General features: G+C 42.8%; 1 protein-coding gene across 7 annotated transcripts in view; it reads left to right on the top strand.

Moving 5' to 3' along the window:
• ARHGAP26 (Rho GTPase activating protein 26) overlaps window positions 1–19,007 on the top strand; it is a 629,130-nt gene that overhangs the window by 279,213 nt on the left and 330,910 nt on the right. For all 7 annotated transcript variants that reach the window (XM_088444111.1, XM_088444115.1, XM_088444112.1 and 4 more), the window contains exons 13-14: window positions 6,792–6,857; window positions 15,318–15,392. In XM_088444111.1, coding sequence (XP_088300237.1) covers window positions 6,792–6,857; window positions 15,318–15,392 — 141 coding nt within the window. The remainder of the gene's footprint in view (window positions 1–6,791; window positions 6,858–15,317; window positions 15,393–19,007) is intronic.

Below are 19,007 nucleotides of genomic sequence, written 5' to 3'. Positions count from 1 at the left end.
CCTCTTTTTGTAGCCTAACCCTCCACACCTCGCACCCTAACCCTCCCCATTAGTCCCTAAACCCAAGTCTCCCCCTCCCTTCGTGCCTAACCCTAACCCTCCCCCCTAGGGGTGCATGACCCAACCCAAAAAAAAAAAACTAACGCTAACCCTGCTGTCTTACCTAAATCTTAGCCCCCCACCACGGCTAACACCAAGGGCGCCCCAGCTTACCTTCGTTCGGGCAGCCGTCCTTCTATGTTGTGGCGTTGGGATTAAGATAGAAGTCGGTATTTCAACGCCTATCTTAAGTCCCGTGACGGTATTGAGACCGGCGGCATTGCGGCTGGTAATCTCATAACTACATCCCATAGCTGATTATAATTTACTATACTGAGACTGTAGCACATAGTTTTAATACTACACTTTGGCTGCAAAGGGTCTATGACCTCATTTGCACCAGTGTCTCCCTACCCTGCCACACACACAGAATACGTTTAAAGCTTATGCACCTTTCCTGCAACAGTTGAACATTTATATTATCTGTCATGTAATTGAGGCAAAGACGGAAAACACCTTCCATAACATGCTCATCTTCATTCAGTTTAAGCAGCAAGTTAAAGTTTTGATTAAAAGTTCACCTGTCCGTGTTCCCTGCAGCTGTAGAGACAGCCACTTTGTCAGCTTAATCAATATTCAGGAGAAGGCTGCCTATTGATGTACTAAGAACATGTGAGGTCACTGAGACCATTCATTAACTGCTATATACAAGGTGGCATGGTTCTTACTTATAGGATACAGTCCTATATTGTTTCCGCTCACAGAATGTTGCCTTCACTGGAAGGAGATGGCACTTGTTCATAAATAATCATATATTTCATACAGTTGTCTTTTTTTTTTTTTGTCTTTTTACTGCGTCTTCAATGTGACTAAGACACAATTTACAGAAAAATATAGTACATTACTCCTCTGAGTGTTTCAGCCGTGCCGGGTGTCTCGCTCCATATAGTGTAAAGACGCCCAGTGTTTGAGGAGCCATCTGTAGTTCATATATTTCCTAGATTTCAAAGTGTTAATATATTTACTCTACTAGTAGACTAGGGACATTAGGGGAGGAGGGCAAGGATATAAACCTCTAGCAGTTTGGTTTGCAGAATCCACTGTACAATAAGCTAAATATTTAGAATGTCTACTATATTACCAACCCAAATCCTTTAAGAATTTAAATTACGCAGTAAATTGCAGACTGGGCATGTAGACACTACGCTTAAAACCCACAAATGTTGCAAATGTCCCTGTTTCTTTCCAAAACTACTCTAGTAATTTCATAAAACATCAAATGTTTCCAACTTTTTAGAAAAACAAAAATAAACTCCAGGAGGGCAGTCCAAACCTCCCGGTTACATCCTCCACCAATGAGCTGCACTTATTTTTACAATGCGCCTCAGTAGTGAACACGAGTCACACTCTTATTACTGCAAAGCCAATCATGTCAGACCTGAAATTCAGTTAGGGGACTTTGTTTTGCTTAAGTATCATTATATTTAGGGGTAAAGCAAGCAAAAGGTGGGGGCAGAAACAGAACAAAGAAATTAGAAAGTATTTAGACCGCAAAGTCAATTGTAGCATATTGAGGGTACTTATTCCTGCTCTGCGTGTGAATTATAGAAGTAGCCTATAGTAAGTGAAACAATGACAAACCACTTTCTAGGGACTAATATGCAAGCTATATACATACAGGTAGTTTGCTTTGCTTTTCAACATTCTTTTTCTATTTAAAATAAGTACTCTCCAACCATTTTATTTAAATGTTAACATTTCTATCAACTGAAGCAGTCTTTATTGTGTAGTATGTTAGACCATTGAATTGGTTAGCAACATTCAGCATGGTAAGTGGGCTTGTTGGTGCTCGGACTGCAGAGTGTCGGCACTGATCAGCAGGCCTGGTGTCCTCTGCACTGTACAGCAGCTACTGAATTTCAGGCTGACTCCTGGGAGAGACAGCAAGTCAAATCTTTTGTTCTGAATCTTACAAAACAAGCTCTCGGATATAAGCCCTTGTCCCTGTAGTGTCTCATTAAAAGTCAAATTAGATGCCAATAAAAGCTGCTTGGATATTTAATTAGATATTATTTCTTGCGATTAAAAGGGTATGAGGCAGCAAAAGAATCTCTGACCTTTCATGATCTGAGCTGAACAGGATGCTGATGTGTTCAATTACTCGCTTGTGGGAATTGGGCCCATCCTTGCCATCTGGATTGATTTAAAAAAAAAATTCTCTGCTTATGTCTAGAGAGGAAAACTTTAAGCAGTTACCTGTGGGGTGTAGAACATGTTGAGTCCTCAGTTTTAGAATTAGGAAAATCTTGAATGTACAGTATCTGTACTAGGAATGGCCATCAAACAGCCAATGGGCCTGATTCAGCTGAGGACGGCATTGCAAAACTGCACGCAAGCAGCTTTGCAATTATGGTAATGTAGCAGGAGGCATCATACCTCCTGCATGCATTACTTATCCGAGCTGCGTTGTGCAGCGCAGCACCGGATAATCTGCGATAACATCGGCCAGCTAAGTGGATCATGCCAGGACACTGAGCCTAGCTCTGCCCTCCAATGCACTTGTGAAGCCCCGCCCTCAGTTCTGATTGGCTGGCAGCCCAGTATGTCATAGAGCAGGGATGACTATTGGTGGTTAAAACCATCGATTGTTTCTCTTTGAATGGGTTTATACAATTGATAACCACTGTTGGTACCGTAGATGGTTACCCACTGATGGCCATCCCTAATCTGTACTAAATAAGTAGACTTCAAGGATCTTCATACAAACAGGACTCTCATCTATAGAGGCATTATTGTAATGGAACAAAGATGAATGAGCTGTGTACTTGTCTGAGTCTTTGAGTATGAAATCTGCATGTTACAATTATTGCACATTAAGGAACTGATTTAGACTTGCAGGCAAATCCACTTTGCTCAATGATCTTGAGATTTGTCACACTGCACATACGTCCATGCTGACACACACAACTTTGATTCAGAGTCCTACACATTTCATCCACATCTCCACTGCGGCTTACTGTGTGTAACTGAGCAGCTACTGCACAGTCGCACATAGTCAAAGAGGGGAATTCAATTAAACCTCGCGGAAACTACCCGTGCCTGGAGATTCAATCGGTTGGGTTTACCCTGCATATTAAACTACAGAGATGGACTTTTCAGCTGTGAGGAAAAAGTCAGCAAAAAAGGCGCCCTCTGGGGGATAACGTGCGGGGAAATCCGTTAATTCTGCAGTTTACGCAGAATCGGTGGGTTAGCGTGCATTAACCCCTGGTACACCGTGCCGATAAAATGCTGTTTCATTGAATAATATTTACCCGCGTGGCGCAAGTAATTATTGACATAGTGTTGTGGACGTGTAGGTGGAACATTCTTGCCGACATTGGTGTTTTCCTCCTGAGGAGAAGCAGGTGGGAGGTGTTGGGGGCGGGGTCGGATGGGTCGCTCCATTAAGCCCTGCCCTCTCACGGCAATTTTCCGCGAACGTCACATATTTACATAAGGGGCGAGGCCAAAATTACGCGATTCTCATTAGAATGGCGTCGTTAGGTCACGCCCCTTACTCGCGGACCACCCGGTCCGCAAGAAAATTCTCCTTATTCTGCCCACTTCACTTGGAAGTGGGCAGAATGCGGTAGAGATGCCTACCCTTCCGGGGGGTGTGGGGTGGGTTACCCGAAAAATCAGGAGCCTGCCGCGACTTCAGGGAGGGTAGGCATGTATGAGCGTTCAGCATACATGAGTATTGACTTTAGCGAAAATAAGTTACTGTATGACCAGGGGAGTCTACACACAGATGTAAAATTTACATTTTGAATCGGGCAGAATAAAACCACATATTGGAGGAAAGCCAGCAATTTATAGATTCTTGTAAACTGTTATTTTCATCTGGACCAGACTGTTCTACTGCAATCTCAAGCTATCCACACAGTGCAATGTTAGTTTCTAAAATGCTTAGGCATTGTGCTGCAAGTGCATAATCAGTGCAGTCCTATGGCCATATGTGCAGGTATACAGTTTCATATATGGCATGTGGAAGGGAGCCAAGCTTTAATGTTGCACAGAGACATTGAAAGTTCAATTTAAACTCCCACCTCATCTTTTAAACTTTAAGGTGCCCATCCACTAGACTATTAAGTTGAGCGATTGAACGATAACAATATCGTTCAATCGTTCATAAATCGTTTGCAAAAATGTCTAAAACGATCAGCGATGCGCGCTCCCGCTGGTCGGTTAGACATCTACCATCGGGCAAACATGCTGGGCAACCTGACGATAACGTGAGGTTGAGCATGTTTGCATATGATTGATTGTGCCTACACTGACTGACTGCTCATTCAGTACAGGCTCATCCCAGACTGACAATGACTGCATGATTACAATGTCATAATCGTGCAGTCGTTTTCATGTCTTCTAGTGGATGGGCACCTTTAAGCTGCTTAAATATTTCATTGTATTTATATTTTTTATATTTGTTTTGTAAGTAATGTATGGTGTAATCAATCCTAAATATTTCCAACTAGTGCTCTCTGAGTACTATAGTGCTATTGCATTGGACTATAATGAATACATACAAGCAGAGAGACTTTATATGCAGTCAGTCCTATGAAGATAAGAAAAGGTACTGGAGCCCTACCGCAACCTGCTTAATTGAGTCTTATATTTTATTAGTTTGACTGTTTCAGATCTTGCTTTGAGTATGTGAACTGAAAGCCTTTAGGATATCAAAATTTTGCACAAACTAAATATTTTATCTCTGTAATAAATTCCCAGACGCGACTTTCCACTTTGCAGCGTTTCAGTATAATAAAGATCAGTTAGGAAAAGCAATAAGATCCTATTCTTATTCCACTGGGATAAATACATTTACCCATATGTAGTTTGTGCTTTCCAATTCTCCCTTTTCCTGTTTCAAAATCCATCTATATTCTATGTTAGGGTGTGTATATGTCCATTGATATACATAATAAGGACACCCCTGCTAATTAGTGCATTTGGTTATTTTAATAACACTTACTGCCAACAGGGGCTTATGTCAGTAAAATTGGTCTTCCTGAACAACTCTGTGACAGGCAACATGGTACTGCCATAAGATGCCGCCTTTCCAGCAAGCCAGTTCATGAATGCCTGCTGCACTTGTCAACTGTTAGTGTTGTTACTGACTTTGAGCAACAGTAGTATGCCACACAAGGTCACAATACAGGACTGCTGACTGCTGAATCTTATAAGAGAAGATGTACCAAGAATTCCAGAGAGAGAAAGTGAGGTGATCATAGCAACCAATCAGCTTCTGTCACTTATCTAGCACGGCCTATGAAATGACAGCTAATTGGATTTTATCTCGAAGGTGTAAGGGGCCTATCCATTAGCAGATAAATTGAACGATAGAACGATATATCGTTCAATCGTTCAATTTATCTGCTATGGATAGGCCCTGAACGATGACGGATACGCACTCCCGCGGCCGATAAATTGAATCTTTCATCTCTCCAACATGTTGGTCAATTATCACATATCGCTGCCAGATATTTGAAATATCTGGCAGTTTATATGCGGTGAACGACGAAAGATATTAGCAGCAGCTGCAGAGAAAAAAATCCACTCCCTGAATGATGTCATGCGATATCATTCGTTGTTTGCCAAAATGTATCATGTACATGACAGATATCGTTCATCACAGTCACCGGAATTTTCAAGGGATATCTTTTGTCTTTCATTGCTCAGATAAACATCTGCTAATGGATAGGCCCCTTAATACATCTCCCAGATATTGAGTAAAAATAGTCTTTGTTGCAACACTCACTATTGCGTTTCAAACTGCCTCTTGAACAACATTGCACAAGAATTGTGCATCGGGAGCTTCATGGATTTGGATTCTGCAGCGGAGTAGCCACACACACAGTCCTCAGATCCTCACTGGCTGTGACCATAGATTTAATTTTTTAAGTGAATAATGTGATTGTATTGTATTGAGTTGGGATAATACTGGGCGTGCAATGTTAGTGTTTTTATGTTTTTGTAATGTTTTTTTTTTTTTGGGGGGGTGGCGCAGGTAATGGAAACAATCGGACATTAAAATTATTTTCCTATTCACTCAAACTGGGATGTGCCCTTTCTTAAACTTTTATTGCAAGTATATGGTCATTGTCTTAATGTGTCAATTGAACCATGCATTTGTATTAATTACAGGGTTCTTGCATCAGTATAAACAATATCCTTTGATCAAATATATTTACAAATGGTCTTGATATGTTTATAGCAGGGATGGGGAACCTCAGGCCCAGGGGCCGTATAAGGCCTCCGGCATCATTTGGTCTGGCCCTCGGAGCTTTTTTCTGCTAACCTCATCTGGATAGCGGGATGCCTATAATGGCACCCTGCGGCCAGAATCTATGCAATAGTGCCGCCTGGAGCATCATTAAGACGCTTCAGACTGTCACACCGCTGCCCTTACAGCTCCCCGAAGCATCCTCAGGATGCTCCAGGCATTGCTGTAATCACCGGCGATTGTTGCCCCGTCCCCGTGTGACATCACATGGAGGGGGCGTGGCCTGCACCAGGCCCGCAAATAATGTTATATATATCAAAATGGCCCTTGGTAGAATAAAGGTTCCCCACCCCTGGTTTATAGGTTTAATAAAACAGTGGTGTTGTCTTGTAATTATTGGTATTCGCTAAATATTTACCTGACACAGATGATTGTGTTATGTTTCTAACAACAGGTAAATGATCTATTTCTTTGTCTTTCCTAATAGCTGCCCAGCTGGACAATATTGGCTTCAGCATCATCCGGAACTGTATCCAAGCTGTAGAAACAAGAGGTGAGGATGAGTGTCGCTGTGCAACAGATGGCATAAAGCTTGGGTCAATTTGATGATCTTAATCACTGCTGCACAGCTGCCTGTAACATTGCATTTATCTCACCTGTTTACAAGGCAAATTAGGATTACTCATTAATATAAAAAAGGCCAAATGATTCCAAGATTTGAAACCATTTAATGTCAATTCTTCTTATTCTAATTACAGTTTAATATGCTTTCCATTTACACCCAATCCTTTTTTTTTATTGAAACGAGAACTGACCTGGAGAAAAAAGGCACTAAAATCAGACATGGCAACTCTGCAGCTTTACCACGGCACTGGTGGTCGGGCAGTCAGGGGTCTCTATGGCCACTATATGGCAATCACACTCCTAACGTTAACATGAGTCAGGTAAACATGAACTTGTTTAGTTCTGGCATGATTAGTGCTGACACCAATCTAAACAAAAAGAAAGTTGATGCAGTCATGACTTGAAATAATCTTACAATATGTACTTTGCAGATCTGTTACTATTCTTACAAAGCATCAACATACTCTGTAGAGCAGGGATGAGGAACCTCCTGCTCGGGGGCCTTATAAGGCCCTCGGCATCATTTGGTCCGGCCCTCTGAGCTTTTTTCTGCTAGCCTCATTTGGCTAGAATGGCACACTGCAGCCAGAATCTATGTAGCAGTGCCACCTGGAGCATCCTTAGGATGCTTCAGACGGTCTCACCGCTGCCCTTACAGCTCCATCCGATTGTGGCCCCACCCCGTGTGACGTCACGCGGAGGAGGCATGTCCTGAACCAGGCCCGCAAATAATGTTATATATATATATATCAAAATTAAAAAAGGTTCCCCACCCCTGCTGTAGAGCTTGTATGATTGGGAAGTAAAACAAACCTAAATGACCTGAAACATGAGACAAAATGACTTGAGGGTCCTGCTGTCAATAGCCTTGAAAGGAGGAGTGTTCAGCTGGGCATACATTTATCTGGAGGACTGACCAGATAACTGTACAGTGTATTTCAACAACCGACTACAAATAGTTGGTCTGTCGTCCGCATATGGCAGTGTATTCGATGTCCCAGGCAACCATTTTTCCTCTTTCTTCAAATTTGAAATGGGAAATGTTTCTTCCCCCGGGAAGGAACCCAGATATCATGTGGCCATAAACTGTGAGACCTATCCCAGAGTGTATGGCCACAATATCTGCTGGGTCTCAGGCTGTCACATAAAATGTCTGTCTCACACACATTTTATCTGACTGTGTATACCAAGCTTTAGGCGGTGTAGTCTCCTTATATAAACATAAAGGGATGATTGTCAAGTGTTTGGGAGTACTGAGGGGATTACCCACATATTGGAGCTGGTTCAGACTTGCGCTAAACTCTGTTTTGTGGACAGGTCTTGTGATTTTTAGCACTGGGTATGCTCTATAGCTATGGGGGTCTATTCATAGAGCAGTGAAAAGCTCTGTTTAGCTGAAAACAGGGCTTTTCACTGCCTTCCGAAAATCATGCAGGGGGTTACCATGGAGAAGGTTACTCCTTCCCCATAGGCACCCTCGCTTCGTGTATGAATCGCATCACCATACAAATGCAATTTAGAAAAGAACGGAAAGCTCAGCTTTCCATCCCTTTGCAGGATGGCGTGATCTGTGCTGCGAGCAGAGAAGTTGCATACTACCTAGCTCTCTGCCCATCACCCAATGCTGGCTCTGCCCCCTGTTACCCAGCGTCCTTTGCAGCAGGTCAGACCTGACTTGCTGCTATCAGATGCCGGCGCATGTGCAGTAGGCATATTGGGTACCCGATATGTCTGTCTTCTCACTGCTTCCAGGCATCGCGGAGGGGCTGCATACCTCAGAAAGATGCTGGACAGGTAAGTGTACATGAATGGCTACAAAATATCACTATATATCGAACTGATGTGATGCGATATTTAGTGATATTTTTCTGTAGCCAGTTCATGTTCATGAATAGACCACTATGGGTGATTCAGACACATATGCAACGTTTTTCTGAGTTCTGACAGTGTTTTGCAGTTGTGGGTTTATATTATAGGAGCGCACACAGTAGACAGTATGCTCCCTGAGCGTTATCGTCTAGTGTGTCCCGGCAGGCTGTGCTCAATGTCGTTCATGACATTGAGCACACCCGCTGAACGATATCATTAACGATATCGTTCAGCGCCGGGCTCTCTCCCCCATTCCACAACATGCATCAACCTGACGACATCGTCAGGTTGGCCTGCATGTTAACCCGATGAACGACAATGACGAACGACCCGCGGGAACGGGCGTCGTCATTATCGTTCATCGTTTTTGTGTTAAAAATGGACGATAAAGTGGACGACTTAACGATATCGTTATCGTTCGGTCGTCCACTTTAATCGCGCAGTGTGTACGCACCTTAAGCGTATGCAGAGATCCACCTGATTTCAGACAGCTCTCTTGCACTAGGTATAGGGATGATGCAAGTGCCACTTTTACAATCAGATGGATAGGGGTAATATAGATAGATGCAATACAGGCAAATATGCAGCAGCACTTACGGCCTCCATGCATGCAGCTCTGGATCAGCCCCATATTATTTTATCTGGTCACAGATTTAAAATAATTTAGAAATGCCACACTGGGGCAATAAGAATAGGAAGTAATCCTGGTAGTATTCAATATAAAAAGGAGAGATCTAAAGTAATTTCACAGGTTTCATTCTCAGGGATGGTTTGAAAATGCCACCAGTGCAATGACATAGAGTTGCATTGTTAGTAAATGACTTTGGAGAATGAGTCCAGCAGGCACACTCAGGTGGGAATTCAATTAGCCCTGATCATTTTTCAGGTGCAATAAGCTGCGAGCGGGTACTAATTACCCGGGTCCGGCACCGCTCCCCATCCCTCTTAGGTCACAGCAGCCCAGCTCACACTGCTGTGTGCTGGGCTGCACTGGGAGACTGTCCGAGGCTGCTAAAGCAGCAGTCGTAGAGTCCCCTATGCCAAAGGGGAAGAGCGATCACGCTGATAGCGCCCCCCATTGGCTGTGTGGCGGGCTGAGGGGCCCCGAAGATATATCGCTATAGTGTGTACGCACCTTTTAGACATGGGGGAATGTCCATTAGTGAAAGTCTGATGTAGTGAAGATGGGAGTTAAGATGATGCACACATATGTTTGTAATCTCTTTTGTGGGGCAAGTTTTTCAAATAGGAAAGGTAGGACTTTATTACTGCTTCGGTGTGAGGAACAGGACTGTAGTGTAGGGCTGATGACCTTCTTGTTACCAGGGATGGAGAAGTTGGGAACTGCTAGCAGAAGTTGAGAGCACAGCAACACTTTTTTAAGATAAAGGACGAGGACATAATGGAGGAATCCACTGAAAGACGGTAGTTTAAGAAAAACAGGCGTAAATTTATTAGTACAATGTTGTTTAGTAAAGCGTTTACTTTTTTCAATTGTTATTTAGTTTTAATCCAGTCCATTAAGCAGCATGGCAACTAAGGCTCTCAATGATAAATTGCTGATCTAATGAAATAATTAGCTTTGTATAGAGCTGCTCTGAATATTTCCAGAAAAGTAAGCTGAAAATGAAATCTACTTCTCAATATCACTGTATTTTCATTTTGTCGTCACTGCTGCTAGAGTGAAACACATATCTCATAGTGCAATTATTAAATAAATAATAAAAGATCATGTTAAAAGTAAATATGTACTATCTCTCCAAATTGACCACAGATATGGTTGTATAATCATTGTGTCATTGTGAGGCTATATTATACCCCTTTTTTACCAAAAGTCCCAGGTCTGACCCGGGATTTGGAACACTTTTCCAACCCGGATCAGACCCCTTTTACACTGCGGCACTGACCCGGCTCTTCCAGCACAGGAGAGCAGCACTTCTTCCCCTCCCTTCCCCTCCCTCTTACCTCACTCTGCAGCGTTCTAGAGGCAGGGTGGGCGGGTGGGGTGCGCTGTTCTATGCTGCTTGCCGTGGACGCTTGGAGATGATCGTGCTGACATGCGGCACGATCCAAGTTATCGTGACCCGGATTGCGCTGTTTACACTGCAGGGTGACATGGGGACGACCCGTGGTCAACCCTGCATACTACCTGAGTTGGATCCATGGGTCCCTGGACCCGGGTGGATCCATTTACACTGACAAAAATCCCGGGTTGTTCTCGTGCATCAACCCGGGATTTTCAGGTCGGTATAAAAGGGGTATTGGATAAAGCATGATTGCTGCACCTTGTATTTGTTTTATCCTTTCATTTTAGTTAAGTTGGTAAGGTGGGAGTTTAAAATCCTCCCAATATGTTTTTTCATATGTGCCAAAGTTCTATTGGAGACTGTTCCCTAGATGTATCACATTTTCTGTAAAGAAGTGTTACCTGATTTCACCTTCTTTCACTTTTCAATATAATAACCCAGTTTATGCAAGGCTACAGGGGTATAAAGTAAGTTACTCAAATGGATTTTTAAAAATTACATTTACTTTTTAGATATTGTGTGGCACCTAAGTTGATGGCTGAATTGTCACCCCTTTGCAGACCTGAAACTGATGTACAAACACAGGAAACTTTCAGGTCATATTTTGGGAGCATGGGCGTGGCTAGAGGTGCTCCCATAATAGGCTTCAGCCAAGGTCGCTGATTATAAGAGTAACCAGTTGCTTAGGGTCTTTGGAATCAGTATGCAATGCATACTCACAATTAATTTAGGTTATATATTATAACATTATTAAATTGGTAATATACTGTATATTATTGATATAATCTGAAATGCTAAAAAAATAGTGTTTTAAGATAATTGCTCAGCCAATGCAACTACTAGACATATACCCTCTTTATTATTGAATCTCAAAGTGACAGCTGGAGAATTTGCCTGTTTTGATGCTATGCTAATGAAATGTAAAAATAGTAAAATAGTGGCAGTTACGTTTTATAGTCTACTGAAGTTGACAGCCACATTTGGGATATAAGGAACCAATTAAGTCTGTTGAAAACAACTTGACATTTTTAAAACCTTTTCTGAATACAAAGATTGTCAGTTGCTAATGTTACTGAGATTTAACCTTCACTGCTTTTTAAGGGTTCAGTTGTATCAAAGCTTCATGTATTGCTTGTTCCTAAAGGTGAGCTAGAAGTCAGGATCAATTGATTGCAAGTACTTTTCACTGTTTGGTATTATACCACTGATTAAATGTTCTGCCACTCAGTTGTACAGAATACCAAAGAGGTTGCTGTGGGACTTTGTTATGCCTCTAATGGGCGACATTAGCAACTGACACCTGCAATAAGAACTCCATGTGCTGCTGTGACATGCTCCATGTGGCTAGATGATCCTATGTCCCTATCAGACACTTATTGCCTATGCATCCATCTTCCAAGCATTCCTGGTGACTAGTGTTTGCTAAAAATATAATTTTTTAGATAGCTGTAAAGAGGCCTATCCATTACCCGACTTTGTGTACAATCCGACCAAAACCAGGAGGTTTTGGTCGCATTGTTCACAAAGTCGGGTAATGGATAGCCGGCAATGACCAACGATGCACGTGCATGCTGGGTCCTTGCCGTCCCCGACTATCTACTGAACCTGCCTGTAAACCTGACGACGCTCATCAGGTTCGGCATGTTCAGAGATAGGAGGTCGGGCTCCTTCACTGAATGACGTTCAGTGAACACCGTTCATTGCGGACACCGCACCTGGGTGACCTGAAGGTCGGAACTCGAGACGTTCAGACTTTCAGGTCGTGTAGTGGATACCCCCCTTAAGAATGTAGTGATGATACAGCTGTAATATACACTATGTATACAAAAGTGATTGGATGCTGACAGCAAATAGATCAACAAGATTTTATTGGTGTTGGTACTTTGTAGGTCCACAATGTGCAGTAATCACTGCAGACACCCTTCTTGGCAAACTGTCCACAAGTACCTGGGCAACAGCAGGCAGTATGTTCTGCCATTCCGCCTTAAGTACAGTGACCAACTGTGACACTGAAGAAGATTGAGTCGGCCCAGAACGCAACCCATCACTCCAATTCGTCCGAGAGGTCCTCAATGGCCTTAAGATCTGGACTCTGAGCTGGCCAGTACATCCACATTTTCTGTATACCAGTCCAGCATCACTCTGGAAACATTACAGGTGGCATTTATGTCCTGATAAAAACATTTGTTGTTTCTGTAGAACTGTAAGTGCATGGGCCTCCCTACAAAGTGTTCTTGTCGAAACTGCCACATTAGTGTCCATTTGGAATTTGTGTGCAGTGATATGTATGGTATGCATTTCGCTTGTGTGGGGTTGTCCAATCACTTTTGTATGCATAATGTAGCTGTAAAAACATAGTGTTAATAACAGTGGTAAATATAGAGTTAGTAATAAATTTGATACTGTTCCTTCAAGTACACTGGTCACAAGGAATCACTGACATTCCTCACTATTATACAATTTTATACAAGCAAAAAATAAAATGTCCTAATATCCAAATTATTACTTACCTGTTGATTAGAAACCAACCCAGGTTTTGTCTCTCGCGGCTGTTGGACACTTTTTTTGAATAAATAAAAACGAAACTCCTTTATCCCGACAGCCACCTAGTACACCGGCCAGTGCTCAGAACAGTCTGTTACACAGACCCTATTCTAACGCCTTTTTGGTCGAGTTTACGCAAATAGTTTTGCAGACGCACGCAATATCTCTTGCCTCTGAGGGACCTTGCCAACCAATCAGGGCTTTGATACAGGGATTATAACAGCGACCAGAGCTGATCCTAGTTATTTGCATTGGGTGGCGCAGAAGAAATAAGAGTCCAGGAGCAGGTTGTATTACAGTATAAAAAATATATCATACAAACTCGGCACTCACTTATTTTCAAAATGTAATTCCTTTTTAATACAGGGAATGCTAGTTCCAAAATATTGCAATAATTTGTAAAGCTTACCAACACTTCACACTCTTCCCATCTGACCAGTCCCTACACTCTCCAATACATGATGTTTACCTGCCACATTTGGCTCAAGCTAGCGCACACATTTTAAACATGAGTATGGGTCCTGGCTTAAAGAGACAGGACCACACCCAGGGATATCATTTATGCTGGGCATACACTCTACAATTATCTGTCCAATCTGGCTGGTTGGAATGAAAGTCTGGTAATGTATGGGAGCAAATGACAATCCACTATTTCAGGGGTTCTAAAACTCTGTCCTCAGGACCCCACACAGTTCACATTTTCCAGATCACCTAGCATGTGCACAGGTATACTCATTACTCACTGGCACATTTTAAAAGATTCACTGGTGGAGCTAAATATTTTTCTCTTGTGATTCTTTGAAGAGACCTTGAAAACATGCACTGTTTGGGGTCCTGAGGACCAAGTTTGAGAACCTGTGCACTATTTGCACACAAACACTGGAAAACAAGACAAAAATGGGCATTCAGACAAACTGGTTAAATCAAATGAGTTTAACCAATTTGAACAATTGTTTTTGTCCGTTTTACATTGTTTAAGACCATATGGTCGATTATCATTTGCTCCCATACATTACCAGGATTTTATTCCAACTAGCCAGATTGGACAGATATCTGACAGATAATTGCATAGTGTATGCCCAGCATAAATAAGCACCTGGGGATAAACCGACAGTTTGTCTTATATTTGAAAAGCAGGATGCCCTAGCAAGTGTGACCACAAAATGTAAATAAATGACAGGCTTAATCCAGGGCACTCAACCATCTGGGGTGCCCTTGGTATGTGACCACACAATCTACATAAAAAAAATCATACAAACTCGGCACTCACTTACTTTTCAAACTATAATTCCTGTTAATACAGGGAATGCTGGTTCCAAAATATTGCAATAATTTGTCCAGCTGACTAACCACGTCACAGTCTTCCCATCTGGTCAGTCCCTACACTGACTCTCAAAAATATGAGCATTGCTCTGCCACATTTGGCTCCAGCTATCACACAGATTTTAAATACAAATTATACTTCATCCATGAATATGGGTCCTGGCTTAAAGAGAGAGGACCACACGCAGGGATATCCGTTAATGTGTACCTGGGAATAAGGTGACAGTTTGGCTTATATTTGGAAAAGCAGGGGTCCTCTTTTTTTTATGTAAATGGTGTAGTCACATACCAAAGGCAGTTAGTTGCCATATTTCTGGATTCCGATGGGTGATATGAAATACAAGGTCCATGCACAGCTGTGTGTTAGGGAAAAGTGTTGGGAAAAATGTCTCTTAGGAATAAGGCTGAGTACAGAGATCACTATAATATCACACAGTGGTTTGTGTGTTATTTGCATGTCATGCTTCAGTGAAGCTTTATTCATGGCGGGTAGAACTGAAATGCTGCACGTGTTATTTGCGTAGTACTGTACAGGTATTCAGTAACTTTGTCTGTTAAACATATTTTGTATCCCTTTGATTTCCTACAAAAGTCACACTATACTGCACCACTTTAATGTTTTACAGGAATCAATGAGCAAGGACTTTACCGAATTGTGGGAGTCAACTCTAGAGTCCAAAAACTGTTGAGCATTTTAATGGGTGAGTGTGGTCAGTGGAAGACTTGTCTCAGTCATTCTGCTGTGTAATGTAATGATCAGTATGTCGCTTATTACTGCCATGTCTTACTTATCAACAAGTGTAATATTCTCCGGTACAGGTTTCTGTATATCTACAGTCCTTACGCATTTTTGCTGCAGTTGCGGTAAAAAGCCCCTGTCAGCGTGCCAGGTCCCATGAGACTCTAGCGCCGGGCGTGGTTTTTTTTGCGTCTTTTTTTATTTTTTCCCGAAATGTGTCTAAGTTGCAACGCGATGCAACTAGGACGCAGCAGCAGATTGCTGATTAATTTGATATACGACACTTATATCTGTGCGCAACTGAGTCTCTTAAGCTGCGGACGCTACATTGTAGCATACAGATTATTTCATTCCAAGTTCCTTTGTGCTTGATATTTAGACTTGGGTGCACATAGATATAAAAGTGTTGCCTATCAGATTAATCGGCACAGTCTACTGCTGCATCCTAGTCGCAACGCATTGCGACAAAAAAGCCCCCCCAACGCTAGGAAAGTAGCACGGAACCTGGCGGCTCACTCACGTCAGGTAAGTCTCGATGTGTGGCATATTGAGGCTAGATGTATGAGGACACATCTGTAGTTCACAGGAATTTACACGTTTTGTATTCATAGAATTCTTTTTGATCTGCAAGTTATTGGTTCGTGTTGCTACATATAATCCATTTTAACACCACTACTAGTATTCTGCAAGACAGACTATAGTGCTGCTGACAATGGGTTCTCACATCCTCCTTCCCCCACTCATATGGCAAACATTGTAAATGTTCTACTCGCTTAGCTGTTCCATGCTGCACTGTGAGCTACAGGAGTAGGAAACCAATGGACCTGCTGTAAGGGAGTGGGCTAGTTTTAAATGTTTATCAGTTAAAAGACTGCAGCATCATTGAGTACAATGGTTTGATACCCATATTTATCTTACTACTTGGATTATACAGTATGAATATAATAAAATTAAACATCCTTATTATATTTATAATATACAGGACTGCTCATATGAGCACAGAGCTCTCTGATCAGCTGTAAATCAGTTATCATAAAATAACAGACACAATGCTTTTTATTACTGTAGCTCATCTCATTATCTAGGCTTAAAGGTCCTCACCTTGCAAGAATAAATATTAGCAATTAATATCCGTTTTGTATATTTATTCAAGTGTACAGTAGATTGTGAGAGATGTATGAATAGGCGATATGGGGGTTATGTGCGCTGATACCGCTACTCCCCCATATATTAATGTGGGGTTGGGTGATAAATGACTGGGGCTAGGCTGATGCGCTGTGGGTCCTGTATGAGATCACCGGAGGGGGGAGTTTTCACGGCAGGCAAAATGTTTATACATCTCGTTGGTAGCGCCTCGGTAAAGTGGTGAAGCAGCAAGTGTTATGGATCATGCCGCTATAATACATCTCACCCATTCTATCCCTGTTCAAGGGGTATGGGCGGCACCAAAGGGTACCTTTTTATTATACATTACTGTTCTGTCCTGGACAAATATGTTACATTAATAAAAACAGGTTTCACTATAGAAAAATAAAATCTATAAAAAATCATACAGCATTAAAAAATAACATATAGGCATAATATGAATAAGATAAAATATTTCTCTCTGATGGGTAAAACTGGACGTGTTACACGGCTCCTGGCCGCTTCCTCAAGCCTTAAAAGAGTGAATTCCAGACACATGCATACAGATGTGTTCTAGCTCAACTAGCCTCAATACGCCATGATGCGCGATGTGCCAGGCATGAGTGATCACTCAGGTTCCGTGCTAGCTTTGGGCGTCTTTTTTTTTTTTTTTTTTTTTTTAAATGTCGCAAAAAAGTCTGTCACACACAGTCTCCTAGTGCGTTCTAGTAGCATCACATTGCAACTTACACACATTTTTTACAAAAAAAAGACGCCCAGGGCTAGCAGAGTCACACAGGACAGGCGCGCCGAGAGGGTCTATTTGGCACGACTGCAGCAAAGAATAGTGAGGATACATCTGCATGTGATTACCTTACAAGGGATTATTTTTTCCTCCATAGGGGACACAGGCTTTACTCTGGGTATAGGTTGGTGGGATGGAGCCTGGGCACCACACAGTTAATACATGATATTCCAAGGCCCAGGTTCGCACCCCCCTATACCCCGCCCCCAGCCACAGGCACCTCATTTTAGCGTTGGTGCCTGCAGCAGCGCCTCACGCTGATATCTGTGCAAGACAGCTTTGTTTTTTCATTTTATATTATTTTTTTTTTGCTTTCCTGAATACATAGCGCTAGGTGTCCTTGAGGATGCCCGCACTGCTGCTCCATCACCCCAGTGGCTGCAGCGCTGGCAACTGGGCTAGTGTCCTCGGCCGGAGCTCCAGTCACAGGAGGGAGCTGGAGGTCGCAGCCGGCACACAGGGGGAAAGGTAAGAGTTGCTCCCTGCATGTTCGCGGCTTCTCACCGTTGGTCTGGGAGATGCTGGCAGTGGGCACCCAGGTCCTGTCCGCATCCCCACTAGACCACAAGGGCACCTGGGTAACGGAGCAGCATGGTGTAGGCAGCCATATTGGCTTGGGGTCCATGCCAGAAAGGGGAGGTAGGCTCTACCCGTTAGCTCCTCCCCCGCCCCTGGGTGCTATCCCTTAAAAGGTATTCCATCCCAGGGTGTCTCCTCGTTCTTCCCTCCTTCAGGGATGCTGGGCAGCCATTTTCAGTATGTCTGCTAGTGCAGTTAGTCTCCAGAGAGTGCAGCTTCCTGATCTCCCGGTGTTCCTCTCCCTCAGCAGTCAGGTCATACTATACAGCTCCTTCCTCCCCTATCGAGGCTGGTTTGTTGAGCACTTATTCTCTTTTGCTTAAAAATTGCATCAAATGTTCTTTGCGTGTGACTATATTGTTCTCTTGGTATAATCTCAAGTCTCATAGCCCCACTTATTTTTCTATTTGTGGTGCATTTACATTCATTGCTCTACCCCCTATTGGCACATAACTGTTTATTACTCTAGTGTGTGGGGACTTCCTTGAAATTCTATACTATATCTTCCAGGGGAAAAGCTCCCAGGGGGAGGGGGTGCTTCTGTGCTGTATAATTGTAGGACTTGTGCTGCTGTATTTTCTTCACAAGTGTTCGCTGTTTTACAACCTCACAGCAGGAAGCTCCTTCAGCTTCACCTTTAGACACCGTGAACATTCGTTGGCTTACCTGGAAGACTGTCTTCCTTCTTGCCATAGCTTCTGCCCGGCGGGTGTCTGACTTAAGAGCATTGTCCTGTTTCTGATCTTTCATCAGGATAGGACTGTCCTTCATATTCAATTCGGCTACCTTCATAAGGTTGTTTCCAGGTTCCGCATTATTCTAGAGATTGTGGTTCCTTCTTTCCAGGTTTCAGGTTACTCCGGAGGCGGCCTCCTTGCATGTTGTGCAGGCCCTCCTTAATTTAAGTAAACAAGACAAAGGACTTGCGCAAGACAGATGCTCTTTGTCATGTATGGCTACTAAGCAGTCGCTGGACAGATGGATCCTTTTGACTATTCGCCATGCTTATGCAGCAGCGGACCTTCCTGCACCTTCCATGGTGAGGGCTCAGTATACCTGGTTGGTAGG

The sequence above is a fragment of the Taudactylus pleione genome, unplaced genomic scaffold, assembly GCF_031769625.1.
Source record: "Taudactylus pleione unplaced genomic scaffold, aTauple2 ptg000349l, whole genome shotgun sequence".
Lineage (NCBI taxonomy): Eukaryota > Metazoa > Chordata > Amphibia > Anura > Myobatrachidae > Taudactylus > Taudactylus pleione.
This window is presented reverse-complemented; position numbering and strand designations above follow the sequence as displayed.